This window comes from Panthera uncia, chromosome F2 (assembly GCF_023721935.1).
Source record: "Panthera uncia isolate 11264 chromosome F2, Puncia_PCG_1.0, whole genome shotgun sequence".
Taxonomy (NCBI): domain Eukaryota; kingdom Metazoa; phylum Chordata; class Mammalia; order Carnivora; family Felidae; genus Panthera; species Panthera uncia.
The window spans coordinates 75,927,302-75,946,614 of record NC_064812.1 but is presented as its reverse complement, the minus strand read 5'-3'; the positions used below and the strand labels follow the sequence as shown (position 1 = coordinate 75,946,614).

Below are 19,313 nucleotides of genomic sequence, written 5' to 3'. Positions count from 1 at the left end.
GTGGTTATCTAACCAGCTTCCACGGGTCCTCAACATGTGGAACATACTTTACATCTCAGCTCCTATGTGGTCAAGAACAAATGGAATACACAAATATAACCAAGAAAAACTATCACATGAGCATCTACTATGTGACAAGTATTCTAGGTGTTGAAGATACAGCAGGGAACAAGTGTCTCATAGAAACTTTCCAACTCCACCTTCGTAAGTCACAGCTGTTGGTTATCTAGGAGAGCCGCATGAGATTTTTCTGATACACAGCTCTTACTCCTTTTGACTGACTTCAACTGACTTCACCTTTCTCCGACATAATGTTTCCATTATTACCTAGGAACTTGTCAACCAGTAACTGTGTTTTTTTTTTTAACGTTTACTCATTTATTTTTGACAGAGAAGGCAAAGGGCAGGGACAGAAAGGAGACCCGGATTTCGAAGCAGGCTCCAGGCTCCGAGCCGTCGGCACAGAGCCCGACTATTCGCTGTGAGGCAGCATCTTCGATGTTGGTACTTTTCTTAGTTTTGAAACTGACGAAAATATGTGGATTTTTATGCCAGTGATTATTCACATCACAGTTCCCAGTGGGATGTCTCTTCTTAAAGGGCTAATTTTCTACAGCTAAATGAGTGTGTGTGTGTGTGGGGGGGGGATGGTATGGAAGGAGGAGAGTTAAGATTAAAACTCTTTAAAGCCCAACATTTTTAACTGTAGTTTTTATTTTGAGAAGTAAATTCAAACCCTCAATTTAAACTCTGACCTCTAAGGACGATCACTGTGCACCTATAAGAATTCAAAGTACGGTCTGTTATTTCTTTTGCTATCTTAGTACTTTAAACTTATTTTCCCATTTTTAAGATATAAACAGATTTCGATGTTTGGGTGTACATAAATGTTTCAGAACTTTTGCCATGGCTTAGCAATACTGGGTAACCAATGCTTATAATCACCTCTGAGCAAGAAAACCAAGGTGGTTGTTTTCTGCCTTCCTAGGATGGTTCTTCATTAATTCCTACTACACAGGTCTAATTTAATTCTTATGTGTATTCATTTAACACCATTACTTTGTCCTGGAAATAACTATTATTGAGTATTACCTGTGATAACATTTCCTTCCTATGACTTTACAACTGGCTAGTATTTTTCACTAGTCTCGGTCTCTGAGATCACGCTAAGCGCACACACGGCCTATGCTTGTGTGCTCTACTTGGAACCGCTCCTGCCTCCCTCCCCAGGAGTCCAGGGAAAGAGAAGAGAAAGACATGCTCTGTACTACCAGCTCAACACGAGTTTTCGCTTAAAAGTGGGCAGGCATCACTTAATTAAAACCATCCTTTAAAAACACTTTAGGAATCGGGAGAGAAATTTTGAAACAAAAGGTAAAAAGCAAGTGTCCATGTCTAAATAAAATGACAAAATGTGATACATGTTTAATAACAAGAAACTTTATTGGATTACAAATTTAAAAATGGATCACTTAATTTAAAAGTGGTACTATTTTAGTTTTATTCTTCCAAAAATGCACTTTATTTTTCAAGTGATAAAGGTTAATCTGAGAACTGACAAAGTAGAGATAGGAAGTACCAGTGGGTCAATGCTCACACACGGGGCCCTAACATGGACCTTGAATGTTGTCTTCTGTGTTACATCAAATTGATTTGCATTTAAAAAGTGGGGAAAGGGAGCAAAGGGGAGTGCAAAGCATACACTGAAGTCTTTCTACAGGAGTCTGATAGAGTATCGATTTAGCATGATAAAAATGTGGGCTTTGTAAAAGTGGCCTCTAAGACGTGCCAGAGCAAGTGTACCCTAAGGAATCTATGTGAAAATCATTTTTGCTTATTCCTAACAAAACAAATGGTACGCACTTAAAAAAAATTTAATTATAAGACCTGTACTGTAACACCAGTTGCATCACAGCCCATGTATTCAGTTTGTTGAACAACCTCATTCATTGTGTGACAGAAAAAGAGTCGAGAAATTGGACTCGGGACAAAAGTATTTTCTATCAACCTCCATATGGAAAGACCACAGCTTTAATGATTTATATATATAGTCCTTAAACTTAATCCTTGGTCAGTAAAGATTTCCAAATCAAAATCAAGTCATAAACTGTTTACAGTAACTATACTGCACTAAAACACTATCATTTTCTTCCCAGGTATGTCTTCCTATGAGGGGGAAAATGGTCAGAAGATTTCATTCTTTGCCTTTGCTGGGACTTTCGAAAAACCTACTCAACTACAACAGTGTTCCGCAAAACCAAAATACACTACAAAGTCAAACAGGTAAATAAACAATAAAACCAAACTGATTTCAACAAAGTCAAGTCATGTTTCCAAAAGTAAAATCTATTAAGAACAAGTCATAAACATGTACAAGAAATTACAAGAAATGATTATCACGGTTAGTTACAAATGCAAAATAATATCTAATTATCCCAGACTTGTGAACATAATAATTAAGTTCAATCTCATAGGCTAGTTCAAATATTATGTACAATTTAGATAAGCTGGTCAAGTATTATCTGAATACACACACGTCTGATAAACTTATATTACCTCTTCTTCTCCTTTGCTATTTGCAGGTATGTGCCAATATGGGGAAAAAACGCAATTTCCATTTATGTATTAACTGAGAAGAATAACATTTCTACAGTGTATGTTTTGGACTGTAAAAAAGTTAAGGTACGTTTTCCTTTTAAAAGGAAAAAAAAAGGTAAAAATAAACTGCCAAAAGTTTAATATCAACTTACTACAAAAATGAAAAAAAAAATGTTTTGAAACAGATACCATATAATTATTATGTGGTCTCCCTAATGATCTGATACTACAGAAGGCATTTAAGGAAGGAATGCTATGTCAAAAACCAAGACTAACCCAAGGGATGTATGTTACTTTAAAAATCTGATTTGCAGGAAAACTAGATGGCCTAGTTTTAAAGCTAATTAGAAAATCCATTTAATGGTCCAGGCATTTTGCCATTTCTTCCAACTCAACAGAACTGCCAAAAAAAAAAAAAGAGAAGTATTTCATGAGACCTTTATATACAGACAATGGAGTGTATACCCCACCCCCATTTAACACAGTATACACCTTACACTGCTGAAGAAAGAGGCATTTTTGAAAAAGATGCTATATTTCTCAGACATGAATAGTCACCTATCCTATGTGTTTGACTTTTCCAACTTAGAATCAGTAGGAATATATAACTGAAGAAATAGTATAAAATATTTTTTATTAAGTGCCCTTCTTAATGTTTTTAGGTTAAAAAATATAATTCCAAAACAAAAATTCATTTCAAACTTAACCTTCTAGAGTAAGCCACCCTATCTATCATTCTACACTAAATTGAACTCTCCTAACATCCAGCAGGTACTATGTCACAGCTATGTTGCACGCAGCCTGTATTCAAAGCAAACTGCAATGTGCACAGTAATAGTAACCATCATCATCATCACCCATTATGCAAAGTAAAGAGCTATCTGGAAAAGCCAGACTTGCTCAAAAGGACTGAAAATAATGAATGTCCCTCCCTTCAACCAATGTAAAAAACTTCAACCCCTAAAATAATGTCTAGGGCCCAAATCCTATACCATATTTGTGGAGAATACTCCCACCTGTCTACTTTTAATTCACCTCTGATTTTCAGAAAATGCTTTAACTTATGTGAATAATTTAAGCATTAGAGCAAAAGGTCTAAAGCTAAGTATAGCTTTAAAAAAAAAAAAAAAGCATCATACAAGCTTTCTCAAAAACTAATAAATACAACCAGCATTTTTGGAATACCAACAATTATCAGGCACTTTAAATATATTATCTGTACTCTTCACCACAGCCTATGATGTAGATATTACTTACACTTAATAGGACGTAAAATTACAATACACTAAAAAGATAAGCAACAAAGGAGTTCAAAACTTGTTTAGCTCCAAAGACTATACTCCCACCAGGTGAGCTCTCCAACCAAACAAACTGAACATCCTTATCTCTATTAACAATAAAAATGGTCTCAGAAGTGATGTGTAAATCTTCTCTCGCGTTTAAATTACATTTCTGTGGCTCACAAAAATCACTCAAGAAGGGATCACTTAAACATAAGCTTGCCTGTGTGGGGCTAATTCGGGAGTATCTAGGTGATAAGAAGGCTCAGTGAAAAGCCTACCAAAACCATGGCAGTGCTCATCTGTTAATTCTTAAAATAAACACTAAAACCATCGGGCAAATGGATTTCAACAAGGTAAAGCAATCTTCCCAGAATCACAAATCCATGAGGACAGGTAATACTCATGTACAGATTTTCTGGAAGTACAACAGTGGAAGCAACTGAATGAATACAGTATACACAGGACTCTGACACAGTAATTGCACATTTAAGATTCAATCCTGTTATTCCTGCACCAAAACAATATGCAGGCAGGCAAATTAACATTCTTAATTTCTAAGAGTATAGTATAGTATATTCCTTTACAAATAGTTCGCCATTGACTTGCGTAACACTGAACAGCATGGGCATATATATATATATATATATATATATATATATATCTAGATAACTAGGTAGTCTAATAAAACGATGTGAAGAAATCTATTATAAATGGGTAAAATATGAATATAAGAAAGTGCCATACCTTCCATCGATTTCCACATTCATTGCAGACAACAAATGTTGTCATTGGTTCATCAGCACTACGAGTTTGTACCTACAGCAAAATCAAGCGAAAAATATTACTTTTTACAATACTGTAAGAAGTCCAATCTCAATAAGAACATTCTGTATTAGGAGATACAATAACCACAACAGTACCACAATAAAATGTTTAAGAGCCTGAAACAAGTTCAGGTAAGCGAAATAAATGCCAAAGGGACACATATTTCAAAACTTCCATTTTTCTAAATCATTCCGTATTTGTCTTTTCATGTTTAATTTCTCCCAGATAAGTGGAAATCATCTAAGTCACCCATTATATTTTCCATAAATGCTAATATAGAAAAATTTCATCATCACTTAAAAGATACATCAGTTTTCTCTTATAAATTAGCAGAGATGTAAAAATTATAAATGTTTCATTCTAAAAAATATAAACTGCCACCACCTTTCTAAAAGTGAGGCAGCAACAAGGTAAGAGCCTTAAATATCCACTCTCTATGACCTAAGAACTTGGTATCTGACCTAAGATAGTAACTAGAAACACAAATAAAGACCTGTGTACAGATCAACATCACTAATCATTAGGGAAATACAAATTAAAACCACAAGGATACACCACTTTATGTCACTTCAGCCATTTAGAATGGCTCATATCAAAAAGACTGGGGTGCCTGGGTGGCTCACTCAGTTGAGCATCTGACTTCGGCTCAGGTCATGATCTCATCAGTTGATGAGTTCGAGCCCCGTGTCTGGCTCTGTGCTGACAGCTCAGAGCCTGGAGCCTGCTTCAGATTCTGTCTCCCTCTCTCTCTGCCCCTCCACCGCTCATGCTCTGTCTCTGTCTCAAAAATAAACAAACATTAAAAAATAAATAAATAAATAAAGACCGGGGCGCCTGGGTGACTCAGTCGGTTGAGTGTCCGACTTCAGCTCAGGCCATGATCTCACAATCCGTGAATTCGAGCCCCGCATCGGGCTCTGTGCTGACAGCTCAGAGCCTGGAGCCTGCTTCAGATTCTGTGTCTCCCTCTCCTTCTGACCCTCCCCCATTCGTGCTCTGTCTCTGTCTCAAAAATAAATATATATTAAAAAAAAAAAAAAAAGACTAAGGATGTAGAGAAAAGGGATCCCTGTTGGTAGAAATGTAAACTGGTACAACCATTACGGAAAACAGGATGGCAGTTCCTCAAAATATTAAAACTTCAACTACTGTAGGAGTGTCTGGCTGGCTCAGTTGGTAGAGCATGCAACTCTTGATCTCAGGGTTGTGAGATCAAGCCCTACATTAGGGGTAGACTTGACTTTAAAAAAAAAAAGAAAAGAAAAACCATACCACATGATCCAGCAATCCCATTCTATGTATATATCCAAAGGAAATGAAATCTGTATCTCAAAGAGATATCTACACACCCACGTTCACTGCAGTATTATTTACAATAGCCAAGCTATGAAAACAACCTAAATGTCCTTCAATGGAAGAATAGATAAAGAAAGGTGGCCTATATATACACAATGGAATATTATTCAGCCATTAAAAAGGAAATCCTGCCATTTGAGACAACACAGATGGACCTGGAAGGCATGCTAAATAAAATACACCAAACAGAGAAAGAGAAATACTGTATGGTATCACTTATATGTGGCATCTTAAAAAAGAAAAAAATGATTTCATAGGAACGGAGAATAGAAGGTGGTTGCCAAGAGCTGGGAGAAGAGGGAAATGGAGCGATATAGGTCAAGGGGTATAAATTTCAGTTATAAAACGTTAAGTTTCTGAGGATCTAATGTACAGCACGGTGACTATAGAGTAGATCTTAACCATTCTCATTGGAAGGAAGGAAGGAAGGAAGGAAGGAAGGAAGGAAGGAAGGAAGGAAGGAAAGGGAAGGAGGGAGAGACGGAGGGAGGGAAGGAGGGAGGAGGGAAGGAAGAGTGAACTAGGTAATGAATATGTTAATTATCTTGATCTTGGTCATAATTCCACAATGTATATGTGTATAAGATCATCACATTGTACACTTTAAATACATAAAATTATATGCCAATTCCTCATAAAGTTGAGGGGTTGGAAATTTGCGTACAGGAATGTTTGAAGAGTGTAAATTTACAACAGCACAAACACTAGAAACACGTTAAATATCCAACAGGGAAATAATAAGAGCATACCTATCTGATGGAACATTATATAGCTATTAAGATGTTTACCCAGGTTTTGTATTTTGTTTTTCAAACAATTAAAGGAAAAGGCTTACGTTTTATAGTAGCTAAGTGAAAAGAAGTACATTCCTCCCTTAAACAATGTGGGGGTTAAGACTGCCGACTCCTCATGCAGTTGAACATCCACATCTAACTCCCCCAAAAACGTAACCGCTAATAACCTACTAGTGACCAGAAGCCTTACTTACCATAACAGAAACTATCAATTAACACATACTTTGTGTGTTGTACATACTATATACTAAATTCTTTTTTTTTTTTAATGTTTATTTACTTTGAGAGAGTGCGAGCACATGTGTGTTCCCTTGTGGGGGAGGGAAAGAGAGAGCAGGAGAGAGAATCCCAAGCAGCCTCCACACTGTCAGCCCAGAGCCCACATGGGGCTTTATCTTACGAACCAAGAGATCATGACCTGGGCCGAGATCAAGAGTCAGACACAACTGAGGCACCCAAGCACCCCCTATATACTAAATTCTTAAAGCAAGCTACAGAAAAGAAAATGTGACTAAGAAAATCATAAGGAAAATACATTTTCAACACTGGATATATATTTACTGAAAAAACTTTGTGTAGAAGGGAACTCACGCAGTTCAAACCTGTGTTGCTCGAGGGTCAACTGTATCTAAAATGATTGGCTGCAACTAGATAAGAAAAAATTCACAAAATACTGCAGGTACCAAAATACTGACCACTGTTCTCCCTGAGCACAGATTAATGGGCGATTTTAAATTTCTTGTTCATATTTTCCTGTGTTTTCCAATTTTTCTATGAATAGGTACTTTACATCGCTTTAAAAGGCTAATATGACCATGTAATCCAGAAATCTCACTCCTAACACACTCAAAAGAATGGGAAGCAGGGTGTCAAAGAGGTATAGTACAACAGATGTCCGCAGCAGCATTATCCACAATATAGCCCAAAAGGTGGAAGCAGATGTCCACCAGCAGATGAGTGGGTAAACAAAATGTGATATATACATTCCATGATTACTATCCAGCTTTTAAAAGGAAGGAAATTCTGATACATGCTATAATATGGATGACCATTTATGAATACTATATGGTTTTAATTTGCATTTCCCTGATGATTAGTGATGTTGCTCTGCACACAGATCTTTACTTGTGTTTCTAATTACTATCTTAGAATAGATATCAGAAATAAGCCAGAGACAGAAAAGAACAAATACTGTATTATTCCATTTATCCTTCTGACTACCTAGAGTAGCCAAATTTGGAGACTGGTGGTTGCCACGAGTTAGGGAAATGTACAGTTACTCTTTAATGGGTATTGAGTTTCAGTTTTACAAAAGAAAAAGAATCCTGGAGATTGGCACAATATTATGAATGCACTACTACTCAACTGTATACTTAAAAATGGCTAAGAGGCTCAATTTTAGGTTATGTGTATTTTACCACCACTAAAAATTTTAAATTAAAAAGAGAACTCAGGGAAAAAAAATAATAAGCTAATATGATCTTTAAAAATTTTAGCAACATAACAGACTTCTGAAGTTCTCCACTTAAGAGAATTCCTGAAACCAAGGTTCCAAAGACAGAAGATTATCTCCTTCAAGTGAGCATTCCTGAATGAAGCTGACAATACATTATTAAAGTTAGAAGTTATTCTTAGGTGGGGTGCCTGGGTGGCTCAGTCGGTTAAGCGTCCGACTTCGGCACTCATGATCTCGCGGTTCATGAGTTTGAGCCCTGTGTCTGGCTCTGTGCTGCTTCAGATTCTGTGTCTCTGTCTTTTTCTGCCCCTCCCCCACTCAAGATCTGGCTCTCTCTCAAAAATGAATGAACATTAAAAAAAAAAAAAAAAAAAAAGTTAGGGGCGCCTGGGAGGCTCAGTCGGTTAAGCGGCCAACTTCGGCTCAGGTCATGATCTCGCGGTCCGTGAGTTCAAGCCCCGCGTCGGGCTCTGTGCTGACAGCTCAGAGCCTGAAGCCTGTTTCGGATTCTGTGTCTCCCTCTCTCTGACGCTCCCCCGTTCATGCTCTGTCTCTCTCTGTCTCAAAAATAAAATAAACGTTAAAAAAAAATTAAAAAAAAAAAAAGTTATTCTTAGGTTTAAGTATAGGGGAGATAAGGAAAATGGATGAAGGCAAGAACCTAAATAGTGTATTCTGAATAACATATATTTAAATTGAATGTGGGATGATGAAATCCAGTATGTTACCACTTCAAAGATGAGCAGCTCACAATACCTGTAAACTATCAACATGATTTTTAACTCAAAAGCCCAAAGGAAGATAAAGAAGAGGCATTCTCAAAAGAATAGCATTCTGTTTACTTAAGGCTTTAAGATAAAAAATGCCTTGAAAAATCCTTCTGAACTATTCTTATGTATTTGTATCTAAATACTTCCTAAACTGGGGCCCTAAAAGTATGAGGAACTTCTTGCTCTCTGGAAAAAATTTGGTCTCCTGGTAGATACATGTTAACCCGAGTGTCAAACTTAAGTCTTTTATATCTGTTACTCTGACAACTTGGGAAGTTTTAGATCTACTGACAGAATTTTTTTATTCTATTTTAAATACCTTTCTATTTACACTTAATACTTCCTACTATGCGGCATTTTCAGGATAGAATTCTCATTGCCAAGATTTTTCTACATGATTAAAAGAAAACACAGTAATCCAAACTCAGATATTTCTGAAGCCATTTTCATTTGTTAATGTATTTTAGTGACTATCAGTAGTAATACTTTCACAGAATAAAATACTGAAATATCAGATATAGAACTATGATTAAATGAAAGACTTCAAAAAGGTAGAGGACTTTAGATTGGTTAAGTAGAGCATATCTGAACATGGAGTGCTAAAAAACTAAGAGACAGAAGTTTATGTGGTGTGCTACCACATTTCTACGAAATGGGAAAACAGGGACACCTGAATGGCCCAGTCCGAAGAGCATAGGACTCTCAATCTCAAGGTCGTAAGCTAGAGCCCTGCGTTGGGTGTAGAGATTACAAAATAAACCAATGAACAAACCAAACACACACACACACACACACACACACACACACACACACACACACACAAATAAAATAAAATGGAAAACAAAAATATATTCATATTTGTATATGCAGGCATAAAACACATAGAAAGCCACACAACTAACCAGTAATCCTGGTTTACCTCCAGGGAGGTGGGACCAAGTAGCTGCAGGCAAAAGTGGGAAGGGAACTTTCTACGCATAATCTTTTGTACCTTTTGAATTTTTAACCTTGAGAACAGAACACCCTCTAAAAGTTAAAGAACAAACTAAGTAACTAAAGGATCTTTTCTGTAACTTACAGAGTTTAGTAATACTACTTTCTTAACAGCTTAATTTTCTGTCAATCAGAAAATTCAATTCCCTAAATCTATTACCCTGAAACATTAACTGTAAATTATTCTCTAACGGGAAAACTTTGAATTTAGTAGATTACAGACACAGCACAAAAATACCTTCTTGACAAATGAAATTAATGATAGTTTGATAAACCATTTTCACACACATATACAACAAAAATAATCATTATGTGGCTCTTTTCACAGCTCTTTTGTTCAAGAACAAAAAGGGTTAGTCACATTCTATTTGAAGATAAAAGTCATCAATATGTGGCAGAAAAGGAATCGGTGTCTGGAAAGCAGTTACGCTAAAAGTAGCCATGCTCCAAGTGAGGAAGAATAAAGAACTTTCCTTAAATTATATGATCCTGCCAAATAAAAAGAATTATAACCTGATTATATGCTAACCAATAATCAACTGCTCGACTCTTAGAAAAAGAATATGGGCATTTTATTAAATCCTATAATGTGTTGTATTAATTTTCTTTAATTCATATAGCGTTCACAGTAACAATTTCCATGAAAGTATAAACATATCAGCTTATTTTCAATTAAGTGAAATCTGTTAGTATTCAGAAAGCATTTCTCGGGCGCTTGGGTGGCTTAGGTGGTTGAGCGTCTGACTCTTGATTTCAGCTCAGGTCATGACCTCACAGCCGTGAGATCCAGCCCCCTGTCAGGCTCCACAGAGCATGCAGCCTGCTTGCGATTCTCTGTCTGTCCCCCTCTCTCTCTCTCTGCCTCTCCCTGCTGCGTGTGCACGTGCATGCTCTCTCTCAAAAGAAACATTTTTTTTAAAAGAGCATTCTTACACTGAAAAGACCACATCTCCTCTTGAGAAATATCAAAGTACTGGTAATTATCTTTACTACTTGCTTTGAAACAAGAGTTGCAAGCATTCCATTTAGTTATTTTTAATTGAATTATAACTGACATACAATTTTGTGATTAGTTTCAGGTGTACAAGTGATTAGACATTTTTATACATTATGAAATGATCTGAATAGGTCTAGTTACCCTCTGTCACTATACAAAGTTAGTACATTCCTGACTGTATTCTTCATGCTGTATGTTACCACATCCTTGTGACTTATTTTATACCTAGAGGTTTGTACCTCTTCATCCGCTTCACCTATTTCATGCACCCCTCCACCCCTCTTCTCCAACAATCACCAGTTTGCTCTCTGTATCTGAGTGTTTCAAACATTTTTGGTTTATCCATTTCCTTTGTTTTTTAGATTCTGCATATAAGTGACTCATATAGTATTTGTCTTTCTGTCTTACCTGACTTAGCATAATACCCTCAAGCATTCTTAATATGAAAATAAGAATCTATAAACAATCACAAACCTGTGTGTAAGTACAATTCTTCTTTTTACATTTGCCACATGTAAATAAGTCAGTCTGGGTTCCACCCGTCTTGGCCATCTGATGCTCTCTGATGGCTTCTTTGGTCAAGTTTTTCCGCATCTCTTTGAGTTCATCACTAGCCATTTCCTGTCAAGGAGGTGGCAATACCACTCAGTTATAGGCACCTTCTATATATATCCTGACTGCTTTTTATGTTCAATTAGCTTAATAATAATAGAACAAAAATCAACTTCTAAAGTTTTAAAAGTGAAAAATTAGTATTTTTCCTCATAGAACTTGTAAATTTGCTTCCTTTTAAAATTTCTTCAAATATAAGTTTGTATGTGAAAATGAGATTTACTGTTTAAAGGTTTATAAACAACGTAACAATCCTGTAGCAATGAGCACCTCTAGTATCCAGATTGTGGTCTCTACCATCGCCCTCCCCAAAAAGGAACCAGGGACCTTTGGAGGAATCTTCGGTTCCCATTTTGAGTCAAGAAATGCACAGGATAAGCTAGGGTCATCTTTTTGTGCCAGAGAAGCACGGAAGCCTCCAAAGACTCTTGCAGTCGAGTCAAACGGACAGAGGGGCTAAGATGAAGGAGCTCCCATTAGCCAAGGATAGGACAGTTTCTTCAGCCATCAAAATAAATTACTGTACAGAATCAATCCCCACTGGGTAAATAAAAATGCCACAAATCCATGATGATACTGAAAAAGGAGAGCACAAGGAGGCAAAAACAGAAACAAAAGCCCACAGTGGCCATTACTACGACACCAACTCCTCATTCTGATAAACTGCTAACTAAAGGGCAACAGTTCCACATTTACCTGCCTTTCCTATCCAACCCAAAAGAGTAACTAAGTGCCTGAGTTTATACGGGAAAGTGCTTCTTTGTCAAAGAAATCTAGCTAAAGATGTGAAGGGAGGGACAGAACTTTAGAAGTCACTATTTTGCAACTCCTAATAAAATAACCAATTGAGGCAAGGAGCATCAGTGAACGAACACATGAGACGAAAGGTCAAAGGAGAACTTTGCAACGGGAGCACTGGACTGTCCGCATCCAAACCCCCTGACCCATCTCAGCGTGCTAACAGTCCAAAGCAGTAAGACGCTGTGCCTCTCCTGATGTGGTGCAGCATGGAGCAAAAATCACCAGTTGACAAGTCTTTGTGGGGAAAACAGCGGAATTTGTGTGTAATCAAGCCTAGAGAGCTAGTTTCCAGTTGACAGAAAACTTAAATAACATCATGAGGGAGAAAAAGAAAATTCATACCGTGGGATACAGAAGAAATAAACTGGTTTCTTCAACAGGTCAGGGTCATGAAGGAAAAAAGGGGGCAGGGGTAAGAGAAGAGACTGCTATGGATTTAAATGCATATATACAGAATCTTTAGAAACCAAACTAAAGGCAGTATGTTGATGTGGCTCCTGACAGAAAGTAATGTACCATCAGGAAAATATGAATCTAAATTAGGAATTATTGTTAGCTTTGTTGGATGTAGTGATGACAATGTAGAAAGTTCTATTTTTAAAGGTTATCTCTCGCAGGTTTATAAACTAAAAAGATACAATGTCTCAAGGGAAAAGAAGCAAAAAGAAAAAAGGGATAGGTGAAAAGGGTGACAAACTCTTGAAAATATCTGAAGCGTGGGTGACGGATATATAGACGATCATTATTACACTCTGGTCTCTAAAGTTTCAAGTTATTTTAATGAGGTTTTTTAAAAAATAAATTTTAAAAATATAACAATTTTTATTAGCTATATAGACAAATTCATTCTCTTGGATGCATAATAAAATAATGAGACTGCAGAGTATGAACAGCTATGTCTATAAATAGCAAGCTCTGAATTTTTTTTCCATCATTCCCTAAAATTTAGGAATAGTCGATATGACGTGACCAGTTTTATGGGGTTTAACCATGAAAAGAACTCAGAAGTTACAAAGTCTGCTTGCAACTAGATACTCAAATCTTCAACTTCATGTGAATCCAAAGTAAGTAAAAACACTTTTGCTTTTTGACAACGATTTAAGGCAATCGACCAAAGATCATGGGACAGTTGTGTAAGCGACGAAGTACTGATACCAACTGATTCAATCACCTTACATATCTGTCTAGTACATTACACACATAAATATCAGAATAGCTAATAAGGATTTATTATAAATGTAGTATTTATATAGTACTTCATCATTCAGACAGACTTTTACTTGGCATCATGTAGTCACAGCATGGAAACGTTATTTTCACATATACTCACCTCTGCTGTCATCCTAGCAAATAAGTCAGGAGGAATATTTCCACACAGTACGTTTTTCCTTAAATTTGGATTCTTAGCATCTTTAAGATTTGATATCCTACTTCGTACTCTATTTTTGTATTTCATGTCTGTATTCCTTATTTCTTGATATATAGGTACTAGGCCGTTAAGGAAAAAAGGTTAAATTATGAAAGTAAGGTATTTTTTTCCCTAGTTCACCAAAATAAGAATACCTGAAATTTCTAAGCAGTTCTCCACCAGTTTCCAATATTAGATTAAGCTAACAAGGCACTGCTTCTACCTCGTTGCTTGATCTGGAACTGGCAAGTAATAGTGATCCTGCTTTTATATCAAGAATGAGCAATACTTTCTTCATAATGTTTAATGCCAGCAGCACACAAATTAGAAATGTTTCAAAAAGTAACTTAAGTACTCAGTCTGAGAAAACTTGTAAAAAGAAGCCTGAATTTATATAAACTTTGGCTTGCCCAAATCTGAATTCTACAAAGGATCCTAAAAGTCTTGATGACACAGCTCCTTTGGGACCCACTGGGAAGAAACCCATTCACGGTGGCCCCAAAGGATCGCTTCTTGCCCCAGCTCAGCAAGTTCTTTTCCTCTCAACAGAAAGCAAGCCCCAAGCGCAGCATACCATCTAACAAGGCCATGGATAGTTCCAGGGCCACGCTGTCACCCAGACATGCCAAGTCCCCTCTTCCAAAGCCCTTTCAATGGTGCTCGGCACAAACACACTTCCCTCCTGATGATGAAGTCAGGGGACCTCATATGCTTTGCTGAGTTCCCTCAAACATGAAACCCTACTTCACACGTGGTGTGTATGTTTTCCACACCCTTTTGCACGACTTCAACTGGGGTGTTATATTCTCAATTTGCAAGGCAGAGAAGTAAAAATACTATCGACACATATGTTTTCCTTTTGATTAACAAGAAAACAACAATAAAATGACATGCCCTATTGTTTCCCAGCAAAACAATACAATCAAGATAGAAACTGAAAAATGAAACTCTAAATTCTATACAGGAAGAAAAAAGTTAATCTATACCAGATTATTTAAAACAATCATGAATATGCACAGAAAGGATATCTTCCTCAATTTGAGATCCTAATTCTTCCTCATCGGCTCCAATAGCGACGTAGTCATCTAAACACAGGCACAAAGAATTGTCAAGAATAAGTGATTATGACATCTTAAAAGAAAATTGCAATAGAGAATAAATTAAACTGCATTCCTATGTCTTCAACCCCATTGCCTTAATAAAGAGTCCTTTTTGTTTAGTTTCATTAGAATCTGGTCTCTTTACTACCCACTAGACTCTTCTGGATTCACCTAATGTCCACAGTGCTCCTGCAATGATGACTCCTTATCCCTCAGGAGCGGGGAAGTAATTGATCTAGCAGGCAATTCCTCATTTCACAACTCCATAAATTCTGGTTGCTCCAGCAGAGAGTAGAGAAAGTTATAGAAAGAACTGTCTTGTCTCCTGTGACTCAGGCTTCAATGCAAAGAAACCATTCATTTCATCTGCCAATCACATATATGGACACACTCAGAAGACTCCTATGCAAATATTCAAACAGATAGAAGGAAATAAAAAGAAACTAGGAAGAAAAAAGAAAAAATATATAAAGAAACAGGGAATCAAAATAGAAAAGGCAGAGTAAGGAGAAAAACAGGTCATACTAACTATGGATCAAGTATAATAGAAAAGAAAAAGAATGAACTTGTATAAGATGATAAACATTTCTATATGTAAAACTTAAAAGTTAAAATTTTACATAAGAATGGATAACTTCAAATTAAATTAAGGCTCGCATATATATAAATCAAGATCTCTTTTTCACTTAAAAAAAGGTAGAAAATGGAATTACAAATATAAAACTTAAATACCATATCTCATACTAACATTTAACAACAGGACCCAAACACAGTATCATTAACGCTCAATCTGGGGAGCAGAGTAATTATAGTTGTCCCTCAAACACCACAGCAGTTAGGGACGCCAACACCCCATGCAGTAGAAAATCCTCATATAACCTCTGACTCCCCAAAAACTTAGTAATAGCCTACTGTTGACCAAAAGCCTTACCAATAACATAAACAACACATACTTTACATGTTATATGTATCATATACTGTATTTTTATAATAAAGTAAGCTAAAGAAGAGAAAATACCATTAAGAAAATCGCGAGAGAAAAATACATTTATAGGACTGTACTGTTTGTGTTGAAAACAAATCTGCATTATAAGTGAACCTGCGCAGTTCAAACCCAGTGTTCAAAGGCCAACTATACTTTGCAGGTTACAAGCGGAGGGGAGAGATTTGCGAAAACCCTTTAAGTTACTGTAAACAAAGGAAACATCCATAGACGAGAAGGAATCTCTCCCCTGGAACTACACAGTAGGCCCCACGATGCCCGTACCTCTCTGCCAGCAGTAAGCCCTATTTGCCACAACGTCCTCCTGCACTGAGCAGCGCAAGTAGCTAGCACGGGGCTGCTGCTGGGGAGGCAGACACACGGGGGTGGCCGCGGCAGAGGTGGCGCGAACAAAGGACTCGGCGATGGAACAGGGCACACTGAACTTACCTCCCGTTCGGAGAGCGGCTGCAAGCATCTCCCTACACTTCAACCGCACAGAATCAGAAGTGCTCGGTGCCCGAGGGAAAGACGAAACATAAGTATCTCGGGCATTTGCCTCCTCCTTTCTGCTGCTTATGTTGCCACTGGAACTACTAAAATACACACACACGCATACACGCCAAAAAGAGGTCAGGAAAAAGTCTCTTAAAATAACAGCATTACTATCCAAAAACAAAATTTCTTGACCTAAACAAATGACACAGTATTCAGTGACATGAAAACAAAACTGGTGTTGCATACACGTTTCTAAAAAGTTAAAATCTTATTAAATCTGAGACTCATTTCATGTTTTTTTAACCAACTAAACATTTGAGCTTTTTAAACATTAAACAATATTTTTAATATTTAAGAAAATACACATTACAGCTCAATACAATAAATCAAAAGCAAGGATTTCGGTTACACGAGGGGAGGAGGGGATGACGCCAAAGAATACAACAGCTCTCAACCAAAACTAGAGGGAAAAACATGTTAAAAAAACCGTATTCCAATTAGACAACCAAAGAGGTTTATATTTAAAACACTCCCTTCAGGATAAAAAACATGTATAGTGACAAATGAATTGTAAGAATATAAAAATGTCTCTTTAATTTCTCCACAGAAACATCAACTCAGTCAAGGACAGTTTAACAGTTTTTGAGTCAACCCAATCATTTCAACTGCTGCCGATTAACTTCTTAGAGTCTCACTAAAATTACTCTCTGCGGGGTTTCAATTAACTTTTTTTAAAAACATTTCTTAAGCTTATTCGTTTGTTTTTGGGAAAGAGTGCATGTGCAAGTGAGGGAGGAAGGGGGGGGATGGAGAGAGAGAATCCCAGGCAGGCTCCACGCTGCCAGCACAGAGCCTGATGCAGGGCTGGTCATGATCCCAGGGTCGTGGGATTGAGCCCCACCATGTCGGGCTCCCTGCTGAGTGTAGAGCCTGCTTGGGATTCTCTCTCTCCCCCTCTGCCCCTCTCCCCTGCTCTAAAATAAAAAATTAAAAATAAATAAATAAATAATGGGGCACCTGGGTGACTCAGTTGGTTACGTGTCTGACTCTGACTCAGGTCATGATCTCACAGTTCTTGGGTTCGAGCCCCACATCAGGCTTGCTACTGTCAGCCTGTCAGCGTTGAGCCTGGAGCGTGCTTCAGACTCTGTCTCCCTCTCTCCCTCTGCCCTCCCCCTGCTCATGCTCTGTCTCTTCTCTCTCAAAAATAAATGTTAAAAAAATTTGTTTTTTAATAAAAAATAAAAACTTCATAAACAGATACAGTGGACAGAACAGTCCTTCTGTATCCTTCTACATTTAATTATCTCCTAGAAACTTTGTCTTCTTCAGAGTGTGTGTGTGTGTGTGTGTGTGTGTGTGAGTGAGAGAGAGAGAGAGAGAGAGAGAGAGAGAGAGAGAGAGCGCGCGCGGACAGATACCAACCATTTTGCCAGACTTCATATTGATAATACTATGCTTTTGTCAACAGGCTCTATCCCTAAACTTCAATTACATAAAACAGATAAAAATACACTACGAACTTATTCCTACTTCAATATCTATTTAAAATTATCTGCCTATACTTTTATATTTTATATTCAAGGCATTAAGTCAAATGACTTTGAATGTAACACAATTGAAAGCATTTGTTAAAAACTTCATAAATTATGGTCTATACTTTCCAAAAATATTAAGGTCATGAAAGACAGTGACAGACTGAAAAACTACTCCAGATTAAAGGAAACCAGAGATGATAGCTAATGCAGTATGTGATCTTAGATGATACTTTGGAAAATCTTTTTCCTCTGGAATAAGGGGAAGACCGCTAAAATACGAGTAAGTCCTATAGATTAGAAAAAAGTATTGTATTAATCCTAACTTCCAGATTATTAAGATCTACATTGTGGTTAGATGTGAGAAAATGTCCTGTTCTTACGAAACATGCACTGAGATATTTAGGGATATAAAGGACTCTTATTTGGCTCAAAATAAAATTATTCATGTGTCTTAAGTATGTACACAAACATAAATGTATGCGTATACACATACACTGGCAATTGGGGATTCTCTTTACTATTCTTATGATTTTTTAAAAGTCTAAAACTGTCTCAAAGAGTTAGAAAACACTGAATAAATTTTATGAACACCTGATGTTTAAACCCTGTCTTTAGCTTACTTCTTTTAGCATCTAGACTAAGTTTAGTTAGTCTAATGCGTAAAATAACAGTGTATGGGACATAGGTCACTGTTACTGAACAAAGGAGGGGTATATTATCACTTTGGGGAAAAATACTAAGAAATAAATGAAGTTAAAATAAGTAGCCTAAAACTTGAGTGCAGCAGAATCATATGAATAGCTTGTTAAAAACATATTTCTGGGCCCCATCACCAAAACTCCTGATTCAGTAGTTTCAGGGTAAAGCCCCAGATTTTGCTTTGCTAACAAGTTGCCAGGTTCCCCACCCTTCCAGGGACCACACTTTGAGAACTACTGCTCTAAATCAAAGTCAAATGTTAAAACACAAGCTTCCCAAGAAGAGAGGAACAAAGGCCTCACAAGAGGTAAGGAAAAATTTGAACCCTTTTTCAGTTCTTATGACAGCTAAATTGGGAAGGAAAAAAGCATAAAAAGGGAGTTAGATCCAGGTCACCCCCCCCCCCAAAAAAAAAATCTAAAAATGGAATGTGGTAAATAAAGGAAGTAACCACTTGAATCCTGTTTTTTGTTTTGTTTTTCTTTAAAGTAGGCGCCACATCTAACGTGGAGCCCAACAAGGGACCTGAACTCACAACCCTGAGATCAAGGCCTGAGCTAATATCAAGAGTCAGATGTTTAACCGAATGAGCTACCTAGTTGC

At 37.1% G+C, this 19,313-nt stretch overlaps 1 protein-coding gene across 1 annotated transcript in view; it reads right to left on the bottom strand.

Moving 5' to 3' along the window:
- Positions 1-1,418: 1,418 nt before the first annotated feature.
- The window catches only part of TCEA1 (transcription elongation factor A1), a 42,673-nt gene continuing 24,778 nt past the window's right edge, over positions 1,419-19,313 (bottom strand). The window contains exons 5-10 of the mRNA XM_049633392.1: positions 16,426-16,571; positions 14,922-14,978; positions 13,816-13,970; positions 11,547-11,693; positions 4,626-4,697; positions 1,419-2,998 (exon numbers count right to left, since the gene is read on the bottom strand). Coding sequence (XP_049489349.1) covers positions 2,990-2,998; positions 4,626-4,697; positions 11,547-11,693; positions 13,816-13,970; positions 14,922-14,978; positions 16,426-16,571 — 586 coding nt within the window. The 3' untranslated portion in view covers positions 1,419-2,989. The remainder of the gene's footprint in view (positions 2,999-4,625; positions 4,698-11,546; positions 11,694-13,815; positions 13,971-14,921; positions 14,979-16,425; positions 16,572-19,313) is intronic.